The 16,713-nt window shown below is 49.4% G+C and overlaps 1 protein-coding gene and 1 long non-coding RNA gene across 2 annotated transcripts in view; one reads left to right on the forward strand and one right to left on the reverse strand.

Annotated features, from left to right (window-relative positions):
- The window catches only part of LOC310661168, a 213,560-nt gene that overhangs the window by 26,164 nt on the left and 170,683 nt on the right, over positions 1 to 16,713 (forward strand). The gene's annotated exons all lie outside the window — the stretch shown is intronic.
- Positions 1,928 to 4,678, reverse strand: LOC310660924 (polypeptide N-acetylgalactosaminyltransferase 4-like). Its single transcript, XM_083406495.1, has 2 exons — positions 2,559 to 4,678; positions 1,928 to 2,218 (listed from the first exon to the last, which is right to left on the reverse strand). Exon 1 carries the CDS (start codon positions 4,543 to 4,545, stop codon positions 2,797 to 2,799), a length of 1,749 nt encoding a protein of 582 aa, XP_083262621.1. The 5' UTR covers positions 4,546 to 4,678; the 3' UTR covers positions 1,928 to 2,218; positions 2,559 to 2,796.

Consider the following 16,713-nt stretch of genomic DNA (forward strand, 5'->3'; position numbering starts at 1 on the left):
TAGCTACTATCAGGAATTGCAAATCTTGATATAGAGCAGTATTTCCCAAACATGGGGCTCCAGCTGTTTCTGGAATACAGTTCCCATCATCTGTCACTGCTGGTCCTCCTAGCTACGGATGATGGGAGTTATGGTTTAACAACAACTGTAGACTCAAGTTTGGGAAACACTGATGAAGAGCCTTTAAATCAGGTGCGAGGAACCATTGGCCCACCAGGTGTCAGTGAACTACAAAACCCATCATCCGTGGCCATTGGCTGTGCTTGCGAAGGCTGATGGGAGTTGTAGTCCAGCCACATCCAGAGGGCCAAATATCCCCACGCCTACTCTAGATATTGACGCAGGTGTTTCCGATACAAGAAACAAGTCGGGTTTCCCATCCTTTTGACATTTTTCAGCGTCATCAATAACAATGACTCTTATTTGCCACTAATACAGTGGTACCTAGGGTTAAGCACTTAATTCGCTCCAGAGGTCCGTTCTTAACCTGAAACTGTTCTTAACCTGAAGTACCACTTTAGCTAATGGGGCCTCCTGCTGCTGCTGCTGCGCTGCCGGAGCACGATTTCTGTTCTCATCCTGAAGCAAAGTTCTTAACCTGAAGCACCATTTCTGGGTTAGCTGAGTGTGTAACCTGAAGCGTATGTAACCTGGGGTACCACTGTACTGTTAACCTCAGCTACAACTTGATTACCTCCTCCCTAAGTTAACAAATGATTGCTTTCACCACTTGCACAATGCAGATTGTATTTATTCCTCGCTCTGCTCTCAATAATGAAAAGCAAAACCTATACAGTGGTGCCCCGCAAGACGAATGCCTCGCAAGACGGAAAACCCGCTAGACGAAAGGGTTTTCCATTTTGGAGGTGCTTCGCAGGACAAATTTCTCTATGGGCTTGCTTCGCAAGACGAAAATGTCTTGCGATTCCTGGGGTTTTTTTACGCTCCCCACTCCCTTTTTCTAAGGCACTAATCTGCTAATAGCCTTTTAGCAGCTAATCCGCTAATCCCTTAAACCTTTAATAGCCGCTAATAGCGCTAATCCGCTAATGGGCTTGCTTCGCAAGACGGAAAAATAGACGAAGAGACTCACGGAACGGATTCTTTTTGTCTTGCGAGGCACCACTGTATATATCTGAGGTGCATTAAGAACCAGAGACATGAACTCAGGCCTGTTACTACTCTGCAGCCTTCTCTAACCTCGGAGGTGAATTTAGGACACAGTGCCTTGGGGGCCCCACAACTATTATTTAGAATGGAGCACAAGAGGTCGGGGGGGGGGATTAACCTGGCGCCTTCCAGGTTGTCTACAACTCCCATCAACCCCAGCCAGCGCACTGATGGGAGTTGGTAAGCTGCCCTAAAAGCTAAGCAATATTTTCTCCCAACACACACAACGAGACTCAGGCAGCACCCTAAGGGTGATGTTTCTCCCACTTCTTGGCCAAACCACCCCATTAGCCACGAATTATGCATATAGTTAACTCAGACATGAGGGAACATGTGGCCGTCCTGTAGTCGCTGGACCAAAACTCCCAACAACCCCTGTCAACATAGAATCATAGAGTTGGAAGAGACCGCAAGGCCCATCGAGTCCAACCCCCTGCCAAGCAGGAAACACCACCAGAGCACTCCTGACATATGGTTGTCAAGCCTCTGCTTAAAGAACTCCAAAGAAGGAGACTCCACCACACTCCTTGGCAGCAAATTCCACTGTCGAACAGCTCTTACTGTCAGGAAGTTCTTCCTAATGTTTAGGTGGAATCTTCTTTCTTGTAGTTTGGATCCATTGCTCCGTGTCCACTTCTCTGGAGCAGCAGAAAACAACCTTTCTCCCTCCTCTAGGTGACATCCTTTTATATATTTGAACATGGCTATCATATCACCCCTTAACCTCCTCTTCTCCAGGCTAAACATGCTAAACATGGCAAGGGTTGATGGGAGCTTTGATCTATCCAACACCTGGAGAACCACAGTTTCCCTTTCCCTGGTGTAACTCGTATTAATGTTATTATCTGTACTGTGGCTGCGTTTGTATTGATTTCAGTCCCACCCCCCACCCCCCGTACAGTAACACGTAACATAAACGTTCAGTAATCTGCAGTTCTAACCAAGGCCACCTTGTTCCCCAAGTATTACAATCACACACACAAAAATTATAGTTGTTCCCTTTTAAGTGAACACCTTAGGATCCACCTGTCCAGATATTGGACAATGACTCCCATCAGCTCCCGCCCAGTGGCGTAGCGTGGGTTGTCAGCACCCGGGGCAAGGCAAGTAATTTGCGCCCCCTAACCCGGGGCAAGGCAAGTAATTTGCGCCCCCCCCCCCCGCTGCACTGTCCCTCCCCCAGATAGTCCCTCGCTCTCTCTCTCCGCACCGCACCGCACGCCTGGCACCCTCCCCTCCACAGTGGGCGGTGACCGGTGGCTCGGATCGGATTCGCACAGCCAGCACTGCAGTGAGAGAGAGTGAGTGAGCCAGGTAGGGGCAGAGAGCTGCGAGTGCGAGCGCCCCCCCCCCGATGTTGCGGCCGGCCCCCCCTGCACCCCCCACACTACGCCACTGCCCCCGCCAATGGGAGTTTAGAATAAAAGGCACTTCAGATAGCAAGTCCCCAACACCCTCCTTCTTCACAGTCATTCACTGCCATTCCCAAACCTGTTAAAAATCCTTTTAGAAGCTACCTGAATCTGGCATGAACAGTTAATGGGAAGACACGCTAAGTGAGACTTAGTGGGAATACACACTAAGTCAGCTGGAAGTAGTCTTGGACAGAGACTCCGAGACCAATTTCTATTTTTCGAACTTCCACAACTGGTTTTTATCTTCTGCGTTGCATGTCCTCATCTGCACGTCCGCCCGGCCCTCGGCAGTGCGGTAAGCGCTAAGGCATTTTGCCGAATGAGGGTGATAAATGGTCCCGTCTTCTCTAAAATGCCACACGATGTTTTCTGGGATAGCGGAGCCGTCTTTCGGGCAGTTCCTCATGCCTACAAAATCCTTCTGGTCTGGAACTTCGGCGCAGAGCTCTGTCACGGAGTTGAAGCGGATCTCCTTATTCGACGTGTACTCAAAGAACTGGTTCCCTCCTTGTCCGTGGCATCCGAAGAGGTTGACGTGGGCGCCCGTCGGGTTGTGCTCGGGAGAATTGTAGTCGAGGCACTCGGAAGAGATGCCCACGCTGCGGATGGCGCCGTGCCAACCGGGACGGTCCTCTGGCACGTGCAAGTTCGGAAATATGTTTTTCAGGTACCAGTTGAAGTTCTGGCACTTCAGGTGCTGCCTCAAGAGCTTCCTTTCTGAGATGTCTCCGTAGTTCTCCTTCCGTGCCGGGGGATTCCTGTTGTAGAAGTGCTCTTTATACCCATCCATCCACACTTCCGCTGCCCGTGCCGTGTTCTGGAGGAAGTTGGGCCTGGCGTACGGAGCGCGCTTGGGGAACACATGCCCCACGTGCGAACAGGGATGGATCTCCAAGATGCCCCCGCATTGCCACACCCGAAAAGACAGCTCCAGGTTCTCTCCTCCCCAGACGTCCATCCCCATGTCGTAAGTGCCCAGGTATTCAAAGTACTTTTTGCTGACGGCAAACAGGCCCCCGGCCATGGTGGGCGACCTGATGGGATCGATTTTGGACTTGCGCCTCTGGCGCTCGTAGTCCGGGACGGAGTGCCACTGGAAGGTCAAGCGCCAGTCGAAGCCCCCGATCATGGGCTCAGCCGACTGCATGTAGAACTCGAAGGTGTTCCAGTCGATGGTGTCGATGACGGGGCAGACGACGGTGCTCATGTTTTGGGCGATCCTCTCCAGCAGCGGCTCCAGCCAGCCGGGGACGCACTCGCAGTGGCAGTCGAGGAAGGTGAGGACGTCGCCGGTGGCGAAGGTGGCCCCGATCAGGCGCGCCCGGACCAGCCCTTCGCGCTTGTTGGTGCGGATCAGGCGCACCCTCTCCAGGCCGCTGACGTACTTCTCCAGTTGACCCTTGAGGTAGGCCTTGTCGCTCAGGTCGTCCACCAAGATGATCTCCTTCAGCAGGACGGCCGGGGAGGTCTCCAGGACGCTGTGGACGGTGCGCAGCAGGGTGGACCAGGCCTCGTTGTAGAAGGCGATGACCACGGAGGTGGTGGGCAGCTGGCGGTAGCGGTAGGCCTTGGCTTTGCACTCGGCCATGCGCCCGTCCTGGATGTGGCGGTGGAGCGAGATCTTCTGGCTGAGGTAGACGTTGATGGCGTACTGCTCCACCAGCGCCTCCTCCTCCTTCTTCTCCTCCGGGCTCAGCTGCAGGTGGGCCGGCTTGCCCCACTCCCCGGGGGCCGAAGGGTCCGGCGGCGCCTTCTCGTAGACGGGGCGGGCCAGGTCTTCGGGCCGCTCCGCCCCGTCGGAGAAGCGCCTCTCCCCGCGAGGAGAGCGCCTCTCCCCGGCCGGGGGCGCCTGCAGGCTGGCCAGCGACAGCGCCACGGCGAAGAAGGCCACGGCGGCCAGCAGCGCCAGCGCCACCGCGCAGCCCCGGCCCGGACACGGGCCCCGCCGGAGCCGCCGCATGGCGCCGCCTGAGGGAAAAGGCGAACTTCGAGGGCGGCGGCGGCGGTCTCCTCAGGGGCTGCTACCAGTTCCGGGCTCTTTCCTTGCCGGATACGAAGCACCAAACTCCGAGGAGGAGGCGGAGGAAGCGACCCACCCCCGGCCGCCTGTTCCTCCGCCTTCGCCGCGGCTCCTCGCGCCTCCCCGGGACCAGGGCGCCCAGCGGTTCGCTCGCAAAGTTGTCCTTTAAAGGGAGGGAGAGGAGGCGGCGAGCGGAGGAGCTTCCTTCCCCTTCGGGCGTCCCACCTCCGGGCAACCGGCCACCTCCGTTCGCCTCAGCCGAAACTCCGCGCGCCCTTTCCCCGGCCGTGGGAACGCCGTCGGGCTCCGGCTGGGGAAGAAGGGGCGCTTGAGGGAGGGGAGGCGGCGAGCGAGGAGCTTCCTTCCCCTCCTCGCCCGCCTTTTCGGCTGCCCACCTCCGGGCAAGCAGCCACATCCGTTCGCCTCAGCCGCCCACCGCGCGCCCCGGCCGCAGGAACGCCGGCAGCCGTCGGGCTCCGGGCTGGGGAAGAAGGGGCGCTTGAGGGAGGGGAGAGCGGCGGTGGTGGGGCGGATGGGAGTGAGGGGAGAGAGCCCCGGTTTGGGCAGGGCGGCGACGGCGTCCGCCTCGCGTGGACGGCGGAGCGGGAAGGAAACGCGCCCGTCGCGGCTGCCCTTGCGAGGCGGCCGCTTGGAGAGAGAGAGAGGGGCCCTTTTTCGGCCCTACCTGCCGCGGTGGGCGGGGCCAGAGGGGAAAGGGGCGGGGCCACAGCGCGACCCTCACCTTTTCCACGCTGCTAACAGAAGGGACGCGGGTGGCGCTGTGGGTAAAAGCCTCAGCGCCTAGGGCTTGCCTATCGAAAGGTCGGCGGTTCGAATCCCCGCGGCGGGGTGCGCTCCAGCTGTTCGGTCCCAGCGCCTGCCAACCTAGCAATTCGAAAGCACCCCCGGGTGCAAGAAGATAAACAGGGACCGCTTACCAGCGGGAAGGTAAACGGCGTTTCCGTGTGCGGCTCTGGCTCGCCAGATGCAGCTTGTCATGCTGGCCACGTGACCCGGAAGTGTCTCCGGACAGCGCTGGCCCCCGGCCTCTTGAGTGAGATGGGCGCACAACCCTAGAGTCTATCAAGACTGGCCCGTATGGGCACGGGTACCTTTACCTTTCTAGCAGAAGGGCAGTGCCAAAGAACGCTCCAACTACCGCACAATTGCACTCCTTTCACACGCTAGCAAGGTTATGCTTCAAATTCTACAAGGCAGGCTTAAGCAGTATGTGGACCGAGAACTCCCAGAAGTGCATTTCGTACAAAGATTACCATAATAAAGGACAAAAGTGGTAAGGACCTAACAGAAGCAGAAGACATCAAGAAGAGGTGGCAAGAATACACAGAGGAATTATACCAGAAAGATATGGATGGCTCGTACACCCCAGGCAGTGTGGTTGCTGACCTTGAGCCAGACATCCTGGAGAGTGAAGTCAAATGGGCCTTAGAAAGCATTGCAAATAACAAGGCCAGTGGAAGTGACGATATTCCAGCTGAACTATTTAAAGGTGCTGCACTCAATATGCCAGCAAATTTGGAAAGCTCAGCAGTGGCCAGAGGATTGGAGAAGATCAGTCTTCATCCCAATCCCAAAGAAGGGCAGTGCTAAAGAATGCTCCAACTACCACACAATTGCACTCATTTCACACGCTAGCAAGGTTATGCTTAAAATTCTACAAGGAAGGCTCAAGCAGTATGTGGACCGAGAACACCCAGAAGTGCAAGCTGGATTTAGAAGAGGCAGAGGAACCAGAGACCAAATTGCAAACATGCGCTGGATTATGGAGAAAGCTAGAGAGTTCCAGAAAGACATCTACTTCTGCTTCATTGACTATGCAAAAGCCTTTGACTGTGTCGATCACAGCAAACTATGGCAAGTTCTTAAAGAAATGGGAGTGCCTGATCACCTCATCGGTCTCCTGAGAAATCTCTATGTGGGACAAGAAGCTACAGTTAGAACTGGATATGGAACAACTGATTGGTTCAAAATTGGGAAAGGAGTACGGCAAGGCTGTATATTGTCTCCCTGCTTATTTAACTTATATGCAGAATTCATCATGCGAAAGGCTGGGCTGGATGAATCCCTAGCTAGAATTAAGATTGCCGGAAGAAATATCAACAACCTCAGATATGCAGATGACACAACCTTGATGGCAGAAAGTGAGGAGGAATTAAAGAACCTTTTAATGAGGGTGAGAAAGGAGAGTGCAAAATATGGTCTGAAGCTCAACATCAAAAAAACGAAGATCATGGCCACTGGTCCCATCACCTCCTGGCAAATAGAAGAGGAAGAAATGGAGGCAGTGAGAGATTTTACTTTCTTGGGCTCCATGATCACTGCAGATGGTGACAGCAACCACGAAATTAAAAGACGCCTGCTTCTTGGGAGAAAAGCAATGACAAACCTAGACAGCATCTTAAAAAGCAGAGACATCACCTTGCCAACAAAGGTCTGTATAGTTAAAGCTACGGTTTTCCCAGTAGTGATGTATGGAAGTGAGAGCTGGACCATAAAGAAGGCTGATCGCCAAAGAATGGATGCTTTTGAATTCTGGTGCTGGAGGAGACTCTTGAGAGTCCCATGGACTGCAAGAAGATCAAACCTCTCCATTCTGAAGGAAATCAGCCCTGAGTGCTCACTGGAAGGACAGATCCTGAAGCTGAGGCTCCAATACTTTGGCCACCTCATGAGAAGAGAAGACTCCCTGGAAAAGACCCTGATGTTGGGAAAGATGGAGGGCACAAGGAGAAGGGGACGACAGAAGACGAGATGGTTGGACAGTGTTCTCGAAGCTACCAGCATGAGTTTGACCAAACTGTGGGAGGCAGCGGAAGACAGGAGTGTCTGGTGTGCTCTGGCCCAGGGGGTCACAAAGAGTCGGACACGACTAAATGACTAAACAACAACAGCGCCACAGGGGAGCTGGAAAGGGACCCCTGCGGGTCATCTAGTCCAACCCCTCAACGTGCAGGAATCACAACCCTGGACTACCTGGGGCCCTTGCCATAGGAGCCAACTCTTGGGGGCCCGAGGTCCTTGTGCCCCTCCCAATAAAATATTTGAGGCATCTGGGGGGCTCCTGAAGTTGATGGGCATTGCCATTCAGAGAGAGAGTGTGTGTCACATCATGTGATCAATTATGTTAGGAGGGGCTTCCCTACCCCCCCCCCCATATTTAATTCAAGTTGACACCCCTGGTCCCAGTTTAGTCCTTGCAAATGATTGCTTTTGGTTATTATTGTGGTTTTGCGTGTTGCACTCTGCCCTGTACTTTGAGAGGAAGGATGTTGTTGTTGTTGTTGTTGTTGTTGTTGTTGTATTAGAGACGTACTTGCCAGGCAAAAGAACTTGAGCCGTCAACACGAACTTCCTTTAAATGCGATTTTTCACTGGAGTTAGTATCAGTCGAGTGCAAAGTCACCTCGCCATCTAGAGCTCAGAGTTGCTATTACACACACTACGCTCGCGACTTGTGCAGCTGTTAAAGCAAAAAAGTTTGCAAGAGATGCCTTTGTCCCCCCTAGTTGCCCTCCAGATGTGTTCCCAACTGCAGTTCCCAACCGCGGCTCGTGGAAGCTGCAGGCCAGAACATCTGTTGGCTTGCGGCTTATGGGAGTTGTCGTCCAAAGCATTGTTATTATGATAATTAACAAATTACAGTAATGTACTGTTTACACGCCAAACTGGCTTTGAGGCAGATTACAAGCACGAAAACAGTTATAAAGCCTATGCGTAATAAAACGATACACAATAAAACAATTTCTTCAAAACGTTGGAAACACACATATTTAAAATACGCAATGAAGCAAGCCCACTAGAATTTGTAGCAATTAAAAGAGACATTAAGATGTCTGGAGTTTGAGAAGCTGCATGTTTGAGAGGAGCTAAAAGATTCAGGACAGATAAAGGTTTGTCCTCATTCATGCAGCTCATAGTTAAACTGTGGAACTCATTGCCACAGGAAGCAGTGATGGCCGCCAACTTCTTCTGCTGCTTCTTTGGCAATCGCTCATAGCCAAGTAGGATCGTCTTCCATGAACACGGTTTTGACAATGAGTCTGTAAGTGACTGTGGAGGCCAATTCTGGATCCACACGTCCTTCCACAGTGGGGACATTGGTTTCCGGGCGAGAGTTGATCACGGTGTGGATTTGCCAAGCGTGCCTTCCTCTTAGCACGTTTCTCCCTTGCCACCTCCAGGACGGCCCCATGGCCAAGTGCAAAGCACACATTGTGAAGCACACGTTGAAGATTTCTCCTCTTTCCCCCTCTATCACAGGAAACTGACATTCTGGGCTTTACAACTCCTTCCACATTCCTGATATGTTAGAGCAGGGGTCAGCAACCTTTTTCAGCCGTGGGCCGGTCCACCATCCATCAGACCATCCATCAGACCAAAATGGTCAAAGGCCTGGAAATGATGCCTTATGAGGAACGGCTAAGGGAGCTGGGCATGTTTAGCCTGGAGAAGAGGAGGTTAAGGGGTGATATGATAGCCATGTTCAAATATATAAAAGGATGTCACCTAGAGGAGGGAAAAAGGTTGTTTTCTGCTGCTCCAGAGAAGCGGACACGGAGCAATGGATCCAAACTACAAGAAAGAAGATTCCACCTAAACATTAGGAAGAACTTCCTGACAGTAAGAGCTGTTTGACAGTGGAATTTGCTGCCAAGGAGTGTGGTGGAGTCTCCTTCTTTGGAGGTCTTTAAGCAGAGGCTTGACAACCATATGTCAGGAGTGCTCTGATGGTGTTTCCTGCTTGGCAGGGGGTTGGAGTCGATGGCCCTTGTGGTCTCTTCCAACTCCATGATTCTATGACCATATGGTGGGCTGGACTATATTTTGAAAAAAATATATGAACGAATTCCTATGCCCCACAAATAACCCAGAGATGCATTTTAAATAAAAGGACACAATCTACTCATGTAAAAACATGCTGATTCCCGAACCGTCTGCGGGCTGGATTTAGGAGGCGAATGGGCTGCATCCTGGGCCTTAGATTGCCTACCCATGTGTTAGAGCAAAAAAGTTTGCCAACTCTGATAAAAGAGAGGAAATACTTTGAATGTGTATCTTATCAGTAGCATTGTCTGTCATGCTACAAATAGCAGCATTTTCTTATTGCGCAGGCCTTCCTTGACTCGTAAGATTGGCCCATTATGACCGAATTCCTGTTTTTATCATACTGTTTTATGGTGTTTAATCTCCAGTTCTATAGAATCATAGGGACGCGGGTGGCGCTGTGGGTAAAACCTCAGCGCCTAGGACTTGCCGATCGTCAGGTCGGCGGTTCGAATCCCCGCGGCGGAGTGCGCTCCCGTCGTTCGGTCCCAGCGCCTGCCAACCTAGCAGTTCGAAAGCACTCCCGGGTGCAAGTAGATAAATAGGGACCGCTGACTAGCGGGAAGGTAAACGGCGTTCCGTGTGCTGCGCTGGCTCGCCAGAGCAGCGATGTCACGCTGGCCACGTGACCCGGAAGTGTCTGCGGACAGCGCTGGCTCCGGGCCTATAGAGTGAGATGAGCGCACAACCCTAGAGTCTGGCAAGACTGGCCCGTACGGGCAGGGGTACCTTTACCTTTATATAGAATCATAGAATATTGGCAACACGTTTTTATTTTGTATTTCTGTATACCACTTAGAGATTTTTTAAAATATTAAATGGTTTAGAAATGGTTCTAGAAGCATTTTGGATTTTAAACACTGACTTTAATCCTTGCACTATTACGAATATAGGAATAAGTTTCGGTCTTTTGCTACTGACACATTAGCTCAGGACTAAGCACCATTTTTTTTGTAAAAATGTATCTTTTTTTAAAAAAAGTATTTTAAAAGTAAAAATAAAAAAGACAATTGGTAACCACAGACATGCCTAGTCAGCTGCTCTGGTTTTTAAAGAGTAGTGATAAAAATGATTTTTAATTTTTAAAAATATTTTATTTTTTTACCAACCACCAAAACACAAAAAGTGAAACCCCCCCAGGTGGCTGATACATTGGGTATATAATATACATATTCAATAATAACATATTCAGATCAACCATGTGTACACTTCCATATACCTTAACACTCCTCCCTCCACAAGGTTTACTTAACTTTTAATATTTCAATTGCCCCAAATTGTTCAATCAAACCTACCCAAATAATTCAATATCTTCTCAAACCAATCCTGATAAAAAGAGTAGTGATAAAAATGATGGTGCAAAGTGAGTTCAAGGCATCCTTTTCTTGTAAGAACAGCTTGCTGGATTAAGCCAATGACCCCTCTAGTCCAGCTGGTCTCACAGTGGACATCGAAATGCCCAAATGGGGAAACCTGTAAGCAGCATGTGAGCACCAGAGCCCTCTCTGCTCCTGGGGCTAGTATTCTGAAGCATGACTGCTAGTAGCCATCCAGGCTAGTAGCTATTGATAGCTATCTCCTCCATCAATCTGTCTAATCCTCTTTTAAAGCCATCTAGATTGGTGCTGGGACGCGGGTGGCGCTGTGGGTAAAAGCCTCAGCACCTAGGACTTGCTGATCGAAAGGTCGGCAGTTCGAATCCCCGCGGTGGGGTGCGCTCCCGTCGCTCGGTCCCAGCGCCTGCCAACCTAGCAGTTCGAAAGCACTCCCGGGTGCAAGTAGATAAATAGGGACCGCTTACTAGCGGGAAGGTAAACTGCGTTCTGTGTGCTGCGCTGGCTCGCCAGATGCAGCTTGTCACGCTGGCCACGTGACCCAGAAGTGTCTTCGGACAGCGCTGGCTCCCGGCCTCTAGAGTGAGATGAGCGCACAACCCTAGAGTCTGTCAAGACTGGCCTGTACGGGCAGGGGTACCTTTACCTTTACCTTTAGATTGGTGCCTGCTTGGGAAGACAGGCGAAGGTGAACTAATGTCAGTGTACTGGAAGAAGCAAAGATCACCAGTGTTGAAGCATTAATTCTTCAACATCAACTTCGTTGGACTGGTCATGTTATGCAGATGCCTGATGATCGTCTTCCAAAGCAACTACAGTGGTACCTCGGGTTACACACATTTCAGGTTACATATGCTTCAGGTTACAGACTCCACTAACCCAGAAATAGTACCTCGGGTTAAGAACTTTGTTTCAGGAGGAGAACAGAAATTGTGCTCCGGCGGCAGCAGGAGGCCCCATTAGCTAAAGTGGTGTTTCAGGTTAAGAGCAGTTTCAGGTTAAGAACGGACCTCCGGAACGAATTAAGTACTTAACCCGAGGTACCACTGTACTCTAGTCCCAACTTCAAAATGGAAAGTGTAACGCTGGTGGTCAACAAAAGAGGTTTAAAGACTGTCTCAAGGCAAATTTCCAAAAATGTAGTATAAACACCGACAACTGGGAAACACTGGCCTGCGAGCACTCCAGTTGGAGAACAGCCTTTACCCAAGGTGTCATGGGCTTTGAAGACACTCGAACTCAGGACGCAAGGGAGGGGGAAAGAGGAGAAATCCTCAATGTGTGCTTCACAACTGAGGTTGTGGCCACCTAAAGAGTTGTCCCCCAAAGGACCATGAACGAACACAAGAACGTTAGGTTGCTGGATGAGGCCCCTGGCCCATCCAGCATCCTGCTGTCACAGGGGCCAGCCAGATGGCCATTATGGCAAACCTGCAATCTGGACCCAAGCCCAATAGCACCTCTCGCCTCCTGTGGTCCCCAGCATCACAATCTATGCCACAAATGTCCACAAGGCAAAGACTCTTGTGCCTGCAGAACGGGCTAAAGCAGCTGAGCCAGACTAGATCACAAGGGAAATTGTAACCCGGGCGTAACTCGAAAATCACGCTCATTAAACTGGTTTTGGCCTCAGGGCGCTGAATCGAAGCAACAGTTCCCAGCTGAAAATAGATCTGCGTTCTTGCATCTGCCCTGCTGATTCACAAGGAAGCCTTTTAACTCAGCTGTTAAATCATCAGCTGCCGAAGAAAAGGCCTGTTGCCAATGAGTTATTACTAGAATGTAAATATAATAAGGAGAGAGACTGAAGCCGGGTGTTGACAGCCTATCGCGGCTAATAATCCTTCATTAGAATGAGTTTTCCAGGAAGCACTGAGCTCAGATTTAATGGAGTCCTTTACAGAACCCTTTTAAATCAGGAGAAGTAATTTAATTTGCATCACTCAAATATTAACTGCATTGTGTATATTGCAAACATATATTACTAAGATAAGTATAGGGAGGGGGAGAACTGTTAAACTGATGCTAAACAGCAAAAAAAAAAGGGGGGGAGAGAAAATTATGAAGCATATCAACTTGAGAACAATAATTGTGCTTGTAATATGTCCTCGAGAAAAAATTATTTCCTACTGTGTAGCCCGTTTAAAATAAACACAAAAAATGTGCGTGGCTCACTCCCACTGGGGACAGTGATGGCGACCAACCTGGATGGCTTTAAAATAATAATAATAATAATAATAATAATAATAATATCTTTATTGTCATTGCCCCCTTCGGGGACAACGAAATTACTTGACTGCTCCATAAAAACACTAATTAAACAATACAGTATAATACAGCAAGGGAGATTAGATGACTTTCAAAGTCCGGGCTTCCCATTCAGGGCCGAGATCGCTCTGGAGAAGAAGCTGTTCTTGAGACGGCTCGTTCTTGTCTTCATTGTCCTGTATCTCCGTCCCGACGGCAAGAGCTCGAAGAGACAGTGACCAGGATGCGATGGATCTTTTACTGTGTCCAGTGCCTTCCTATGGCACCTTGTGGCATAAATCTGCTCTAAGGTGGAGAGTGGGCAGCCAACAATGCTCTCTGCTGCCTTCACAACCCTGCGCAACCCCATCCTGTCCTGGGTAGTACAGCTTCCGTACCACACACATAAGCCATAAGTGAGCACGCTCTCAATGGCACAGTGATAGAAGGCAAGCAGCAGTTTCTGCGGAAGATGGTTTTTCCTTAGTATTCTCAAAAAATACAGTCTCTGCTGCGCCTTCTTCACAAGCCCCCTTGTGTTGACACTCCAGGACAGATCCTCTTGTAATTCAATGCCCAAAAATCTGAACGTTGTTACCCTCTCCACACAGACCCCATCAATCAAAAGTGGCTGGACATTGCTCTTCTGTCTCCTGAAGTCCACAAGTTCCTTTGTCTTCCTTGTATTTATGAGCAAATTGTTAGCTCTGCACCACTCTGTCAGCCGCTCCACCTCATCTCTATCATCCATTTCACCCTCCCTTTCAGAGATGAGCCCAATCACGGTTGTGTCATCTGCAAATTTGACAACCCTATTACTAGGGTGAGTAGCGACAAAGTATTAGGGTGAGTATTAGACAAATTCTTGGGAGAAAAGCAATGACAAACCTAGACAGCATCTTAAAAAGCAGAGACATCACCTTGCCAACAACGGTCCGTACAGTGGTACCTCGGGTTAAGTACCTAATTCGTTCCGGAGGTCCGTTCTCAACCTGAAACTCCGCTAACCCAGAAATAGTGCTTCAGGTTAAGAACTTTACCTCAGGATGAGAACAGAAATCGGGCTCCGGCGGCAGCAGGAGGCCCCATTAGCTAAAGTGGTGCTTCAGGTTAAAAACAGTTTCAGGTTAAGAATGGACCTCCGGAACGAATTAAGTAGTTAACCAGAGGTACCACTGTACAATTTCAAGCTCCTGCCGGCCAACTCTGCCAGGATGCGGCCATAAGGCATCGTCGTCTTTCGTGATTTCACTGTCATCGATTATCCTCTTTAGCTCTTCTATCACACATTTGTGTACGCAGGCTTCTTTTCTGATCATGACATCATTTTTTTTAATTGCTGTTGTTTGCATATCTCAGTTTCCTGTCAGTGCAGAACTTGAACTCGTGGCCAAACTTCCCCTTGTGCCCAACACAATAACGCAGATAGAAATCGCTCTCCATGGCCGCATATGCCCCACTGGCCCATCGAGACACCAGCATGCACGGCCTTGAGCAGGCTCTTCTGGTGTCCTGATGTTGACATGTTGGCATGCTGCGCTGCATAAGGCTCTGTAGGTCAGAACCAACCAGAAATATACTCAGAGTCGAGAGTGGATTTCATGCTCTTTATTCAGCTCATAGTGGTGAGGAGGAATGAAAGTCCCCTCAAAGTATCTGCTTTATATACATTATTTACACAATGGGCTGCATGTGATTGGCTAATTCTGGAATTTTCCTGTAGGCCAATCAGGTTGTGGATTCACTTCCATCTGGAGCTGGATTGGGTGGCTCCTGCAGACCAATCATACTGCTGCATTGTTCTAGGACCAATCAGACTGCTGCATTCTGAATCCTATTGTTCTGGGACCAATCAGACTGCTGCACTTTGGATCCTATTGTCTGGGACCAATCAGACTGCTTCATTTTTTAAAAAAAATAGTATTTAATAGAAGTTTTATAGTTACAGAAAAAATAATATAAGAAAATAAAGCAATAAAAAGTTAACAAACAATACATCAAGAATAGAGAAAAAAACAATACATCAATACAACAAGAAAAAACAAAAACATTTAAAAACACGTCCAATTTCCATATCTTTATCTTTCATTTACTTATTTCCTCGACTTCCTCACACCTCCCTATTTTGTATTCTAGTTCAAATTAGCTAATTCAGCAAATCCTTTCCCTCTTTCTCAATTTTTTTGTTCTATAATTTATCTTAACACAGTCTAACTTTAAATTTTCCACTTTAGCCCATTAACAATCAGTTTTTGCTTAATTCTTTATAACATTTCTGCTAAAACCATATAACCTCATTCCAGCATTCTTCTAACATTCCTTAATTTTGCAGTATTTCTGTAAATATACTTTATATTTTTTCCAATCTTCTTCCATCGACTCTTCTCCCTGGTCTCGGACCATTTTGGATCCTATTCAACTCAGTACAGTGGTGGTGCCCCGCAAGACAAATGCCTCGCAAGACGGAAAACCCACTAGACGAAAGGGTTTTCCGTTTTGGAGGTGCTTCGCAAAACGAATTTCCTATGGGCTTGCTTCGCAAGACGAAAATGTCTTGCAAGTTCCTGCGGGGTTTTTTTCCTCCCCCCCCTTTTTTCCAAGCTGCTAAGCCGCTTAACAGCTGATCCGCTAAGCCGCTTATCAGCTGATCCACTAAGCCCGCTAAGCCGCTAATAGTGCTAATCCGCTAAGCCGCTAATGGGCTTGCTTCGCAAGACGAAAAAAACCGCAAGATGAAGAGACTCGCGGAACGGATTCTTTTCGTCTTGCGAGGCACCACTGTACATAACACAACCCTTTGAATTGTGCTGGTCACCTGGTGTTTTCCACTGAAGAGCATCATTTCTCTTTCCCTAACATGCCCATGTTCCCACCAGAGGGTGCTAAATTCACGAGAAAAGCATTGCAGATCCTCTCTTACGTTGCTCCTGTTCGACATGTGAGTGACAGATCAAGAAAGCAGCTTGCGCCTCTGCCGGCATGCAGGCTAGAGCCGCTGCAAGATTTAGTGCATTAATCAGATTCATTCGCCAAGGCGGCCCTCCTGCACAAGCTTAACTGGCAGTAAGTCTGACTAAACTCAGATAGAATTTATATGTTCTGAGCTGACATGCATAAGATTGCAATGTTTAAGAAGCAGTGTATTAAACAACAACAAAAGTGTCCCCAGTTAATCAGGAAACAGGTTTTGATCTTTAAATACACACATTTAAAAAAAAAATATTGACCACCATCTTAAAAGAGACACTACCTTAAAAGCAGAGACATCACCTTGCCGACAAAGGTCCATATAGTTAAAGCTATGGTTTTCCCAGCGGTGATGTATGGAAGTGAGAGCTGGACCCAGGCTGATCGCTGAAGAATGGAGGCTTTCGAATTCTGGTGCTGGAGGAGACTCTTGAGAATCCCATGGACTGCAAGAAGATCAAACCAATCCATTCTGAAGGAAATCAGGCCTGAATGCTCACTGGAAGGACAGATCCTGAAGCTGAGGCTCCAAGACTTTGGCCACCTCATGAGAAGAGAAGACTCCCTGAAAAAGACCCTGATGTTGGGAAAGATGGAGGGCACAAGGAGAAGGGGACGACAGAGGACGAGATGGTTGGATAGTGTTCTCAAAGCTACCAGCATGAGTTTGACCAAACTGCGAGAGGCAGTGGAAGACAGGAGTGCCTGGCGTGCT

The sequence above is a fragment of the Podarcis tiliguerta genome (assembly GCF_965153285.1).
Source record: "Podarcis tiliguerta genome assembly, chromosome: 12".
NCBI classification, from domain to species: Eukaryota; Metazoa; Chordata; class Lepidosauria; order Squamata; family Lacertidae; genus Podarcis; species Podarcis tiliguerta.

What these genes read in the sequence shown, in the direction of transcription:
- LOC310660924 (XM_083406495.1), bottom strand. Translation starts at nt 4,545, where the DNA reads ATGCGGCGGCTCCGGCGGGGCCCGTGTCCGGGCCGGGGCTGCGCGGTG.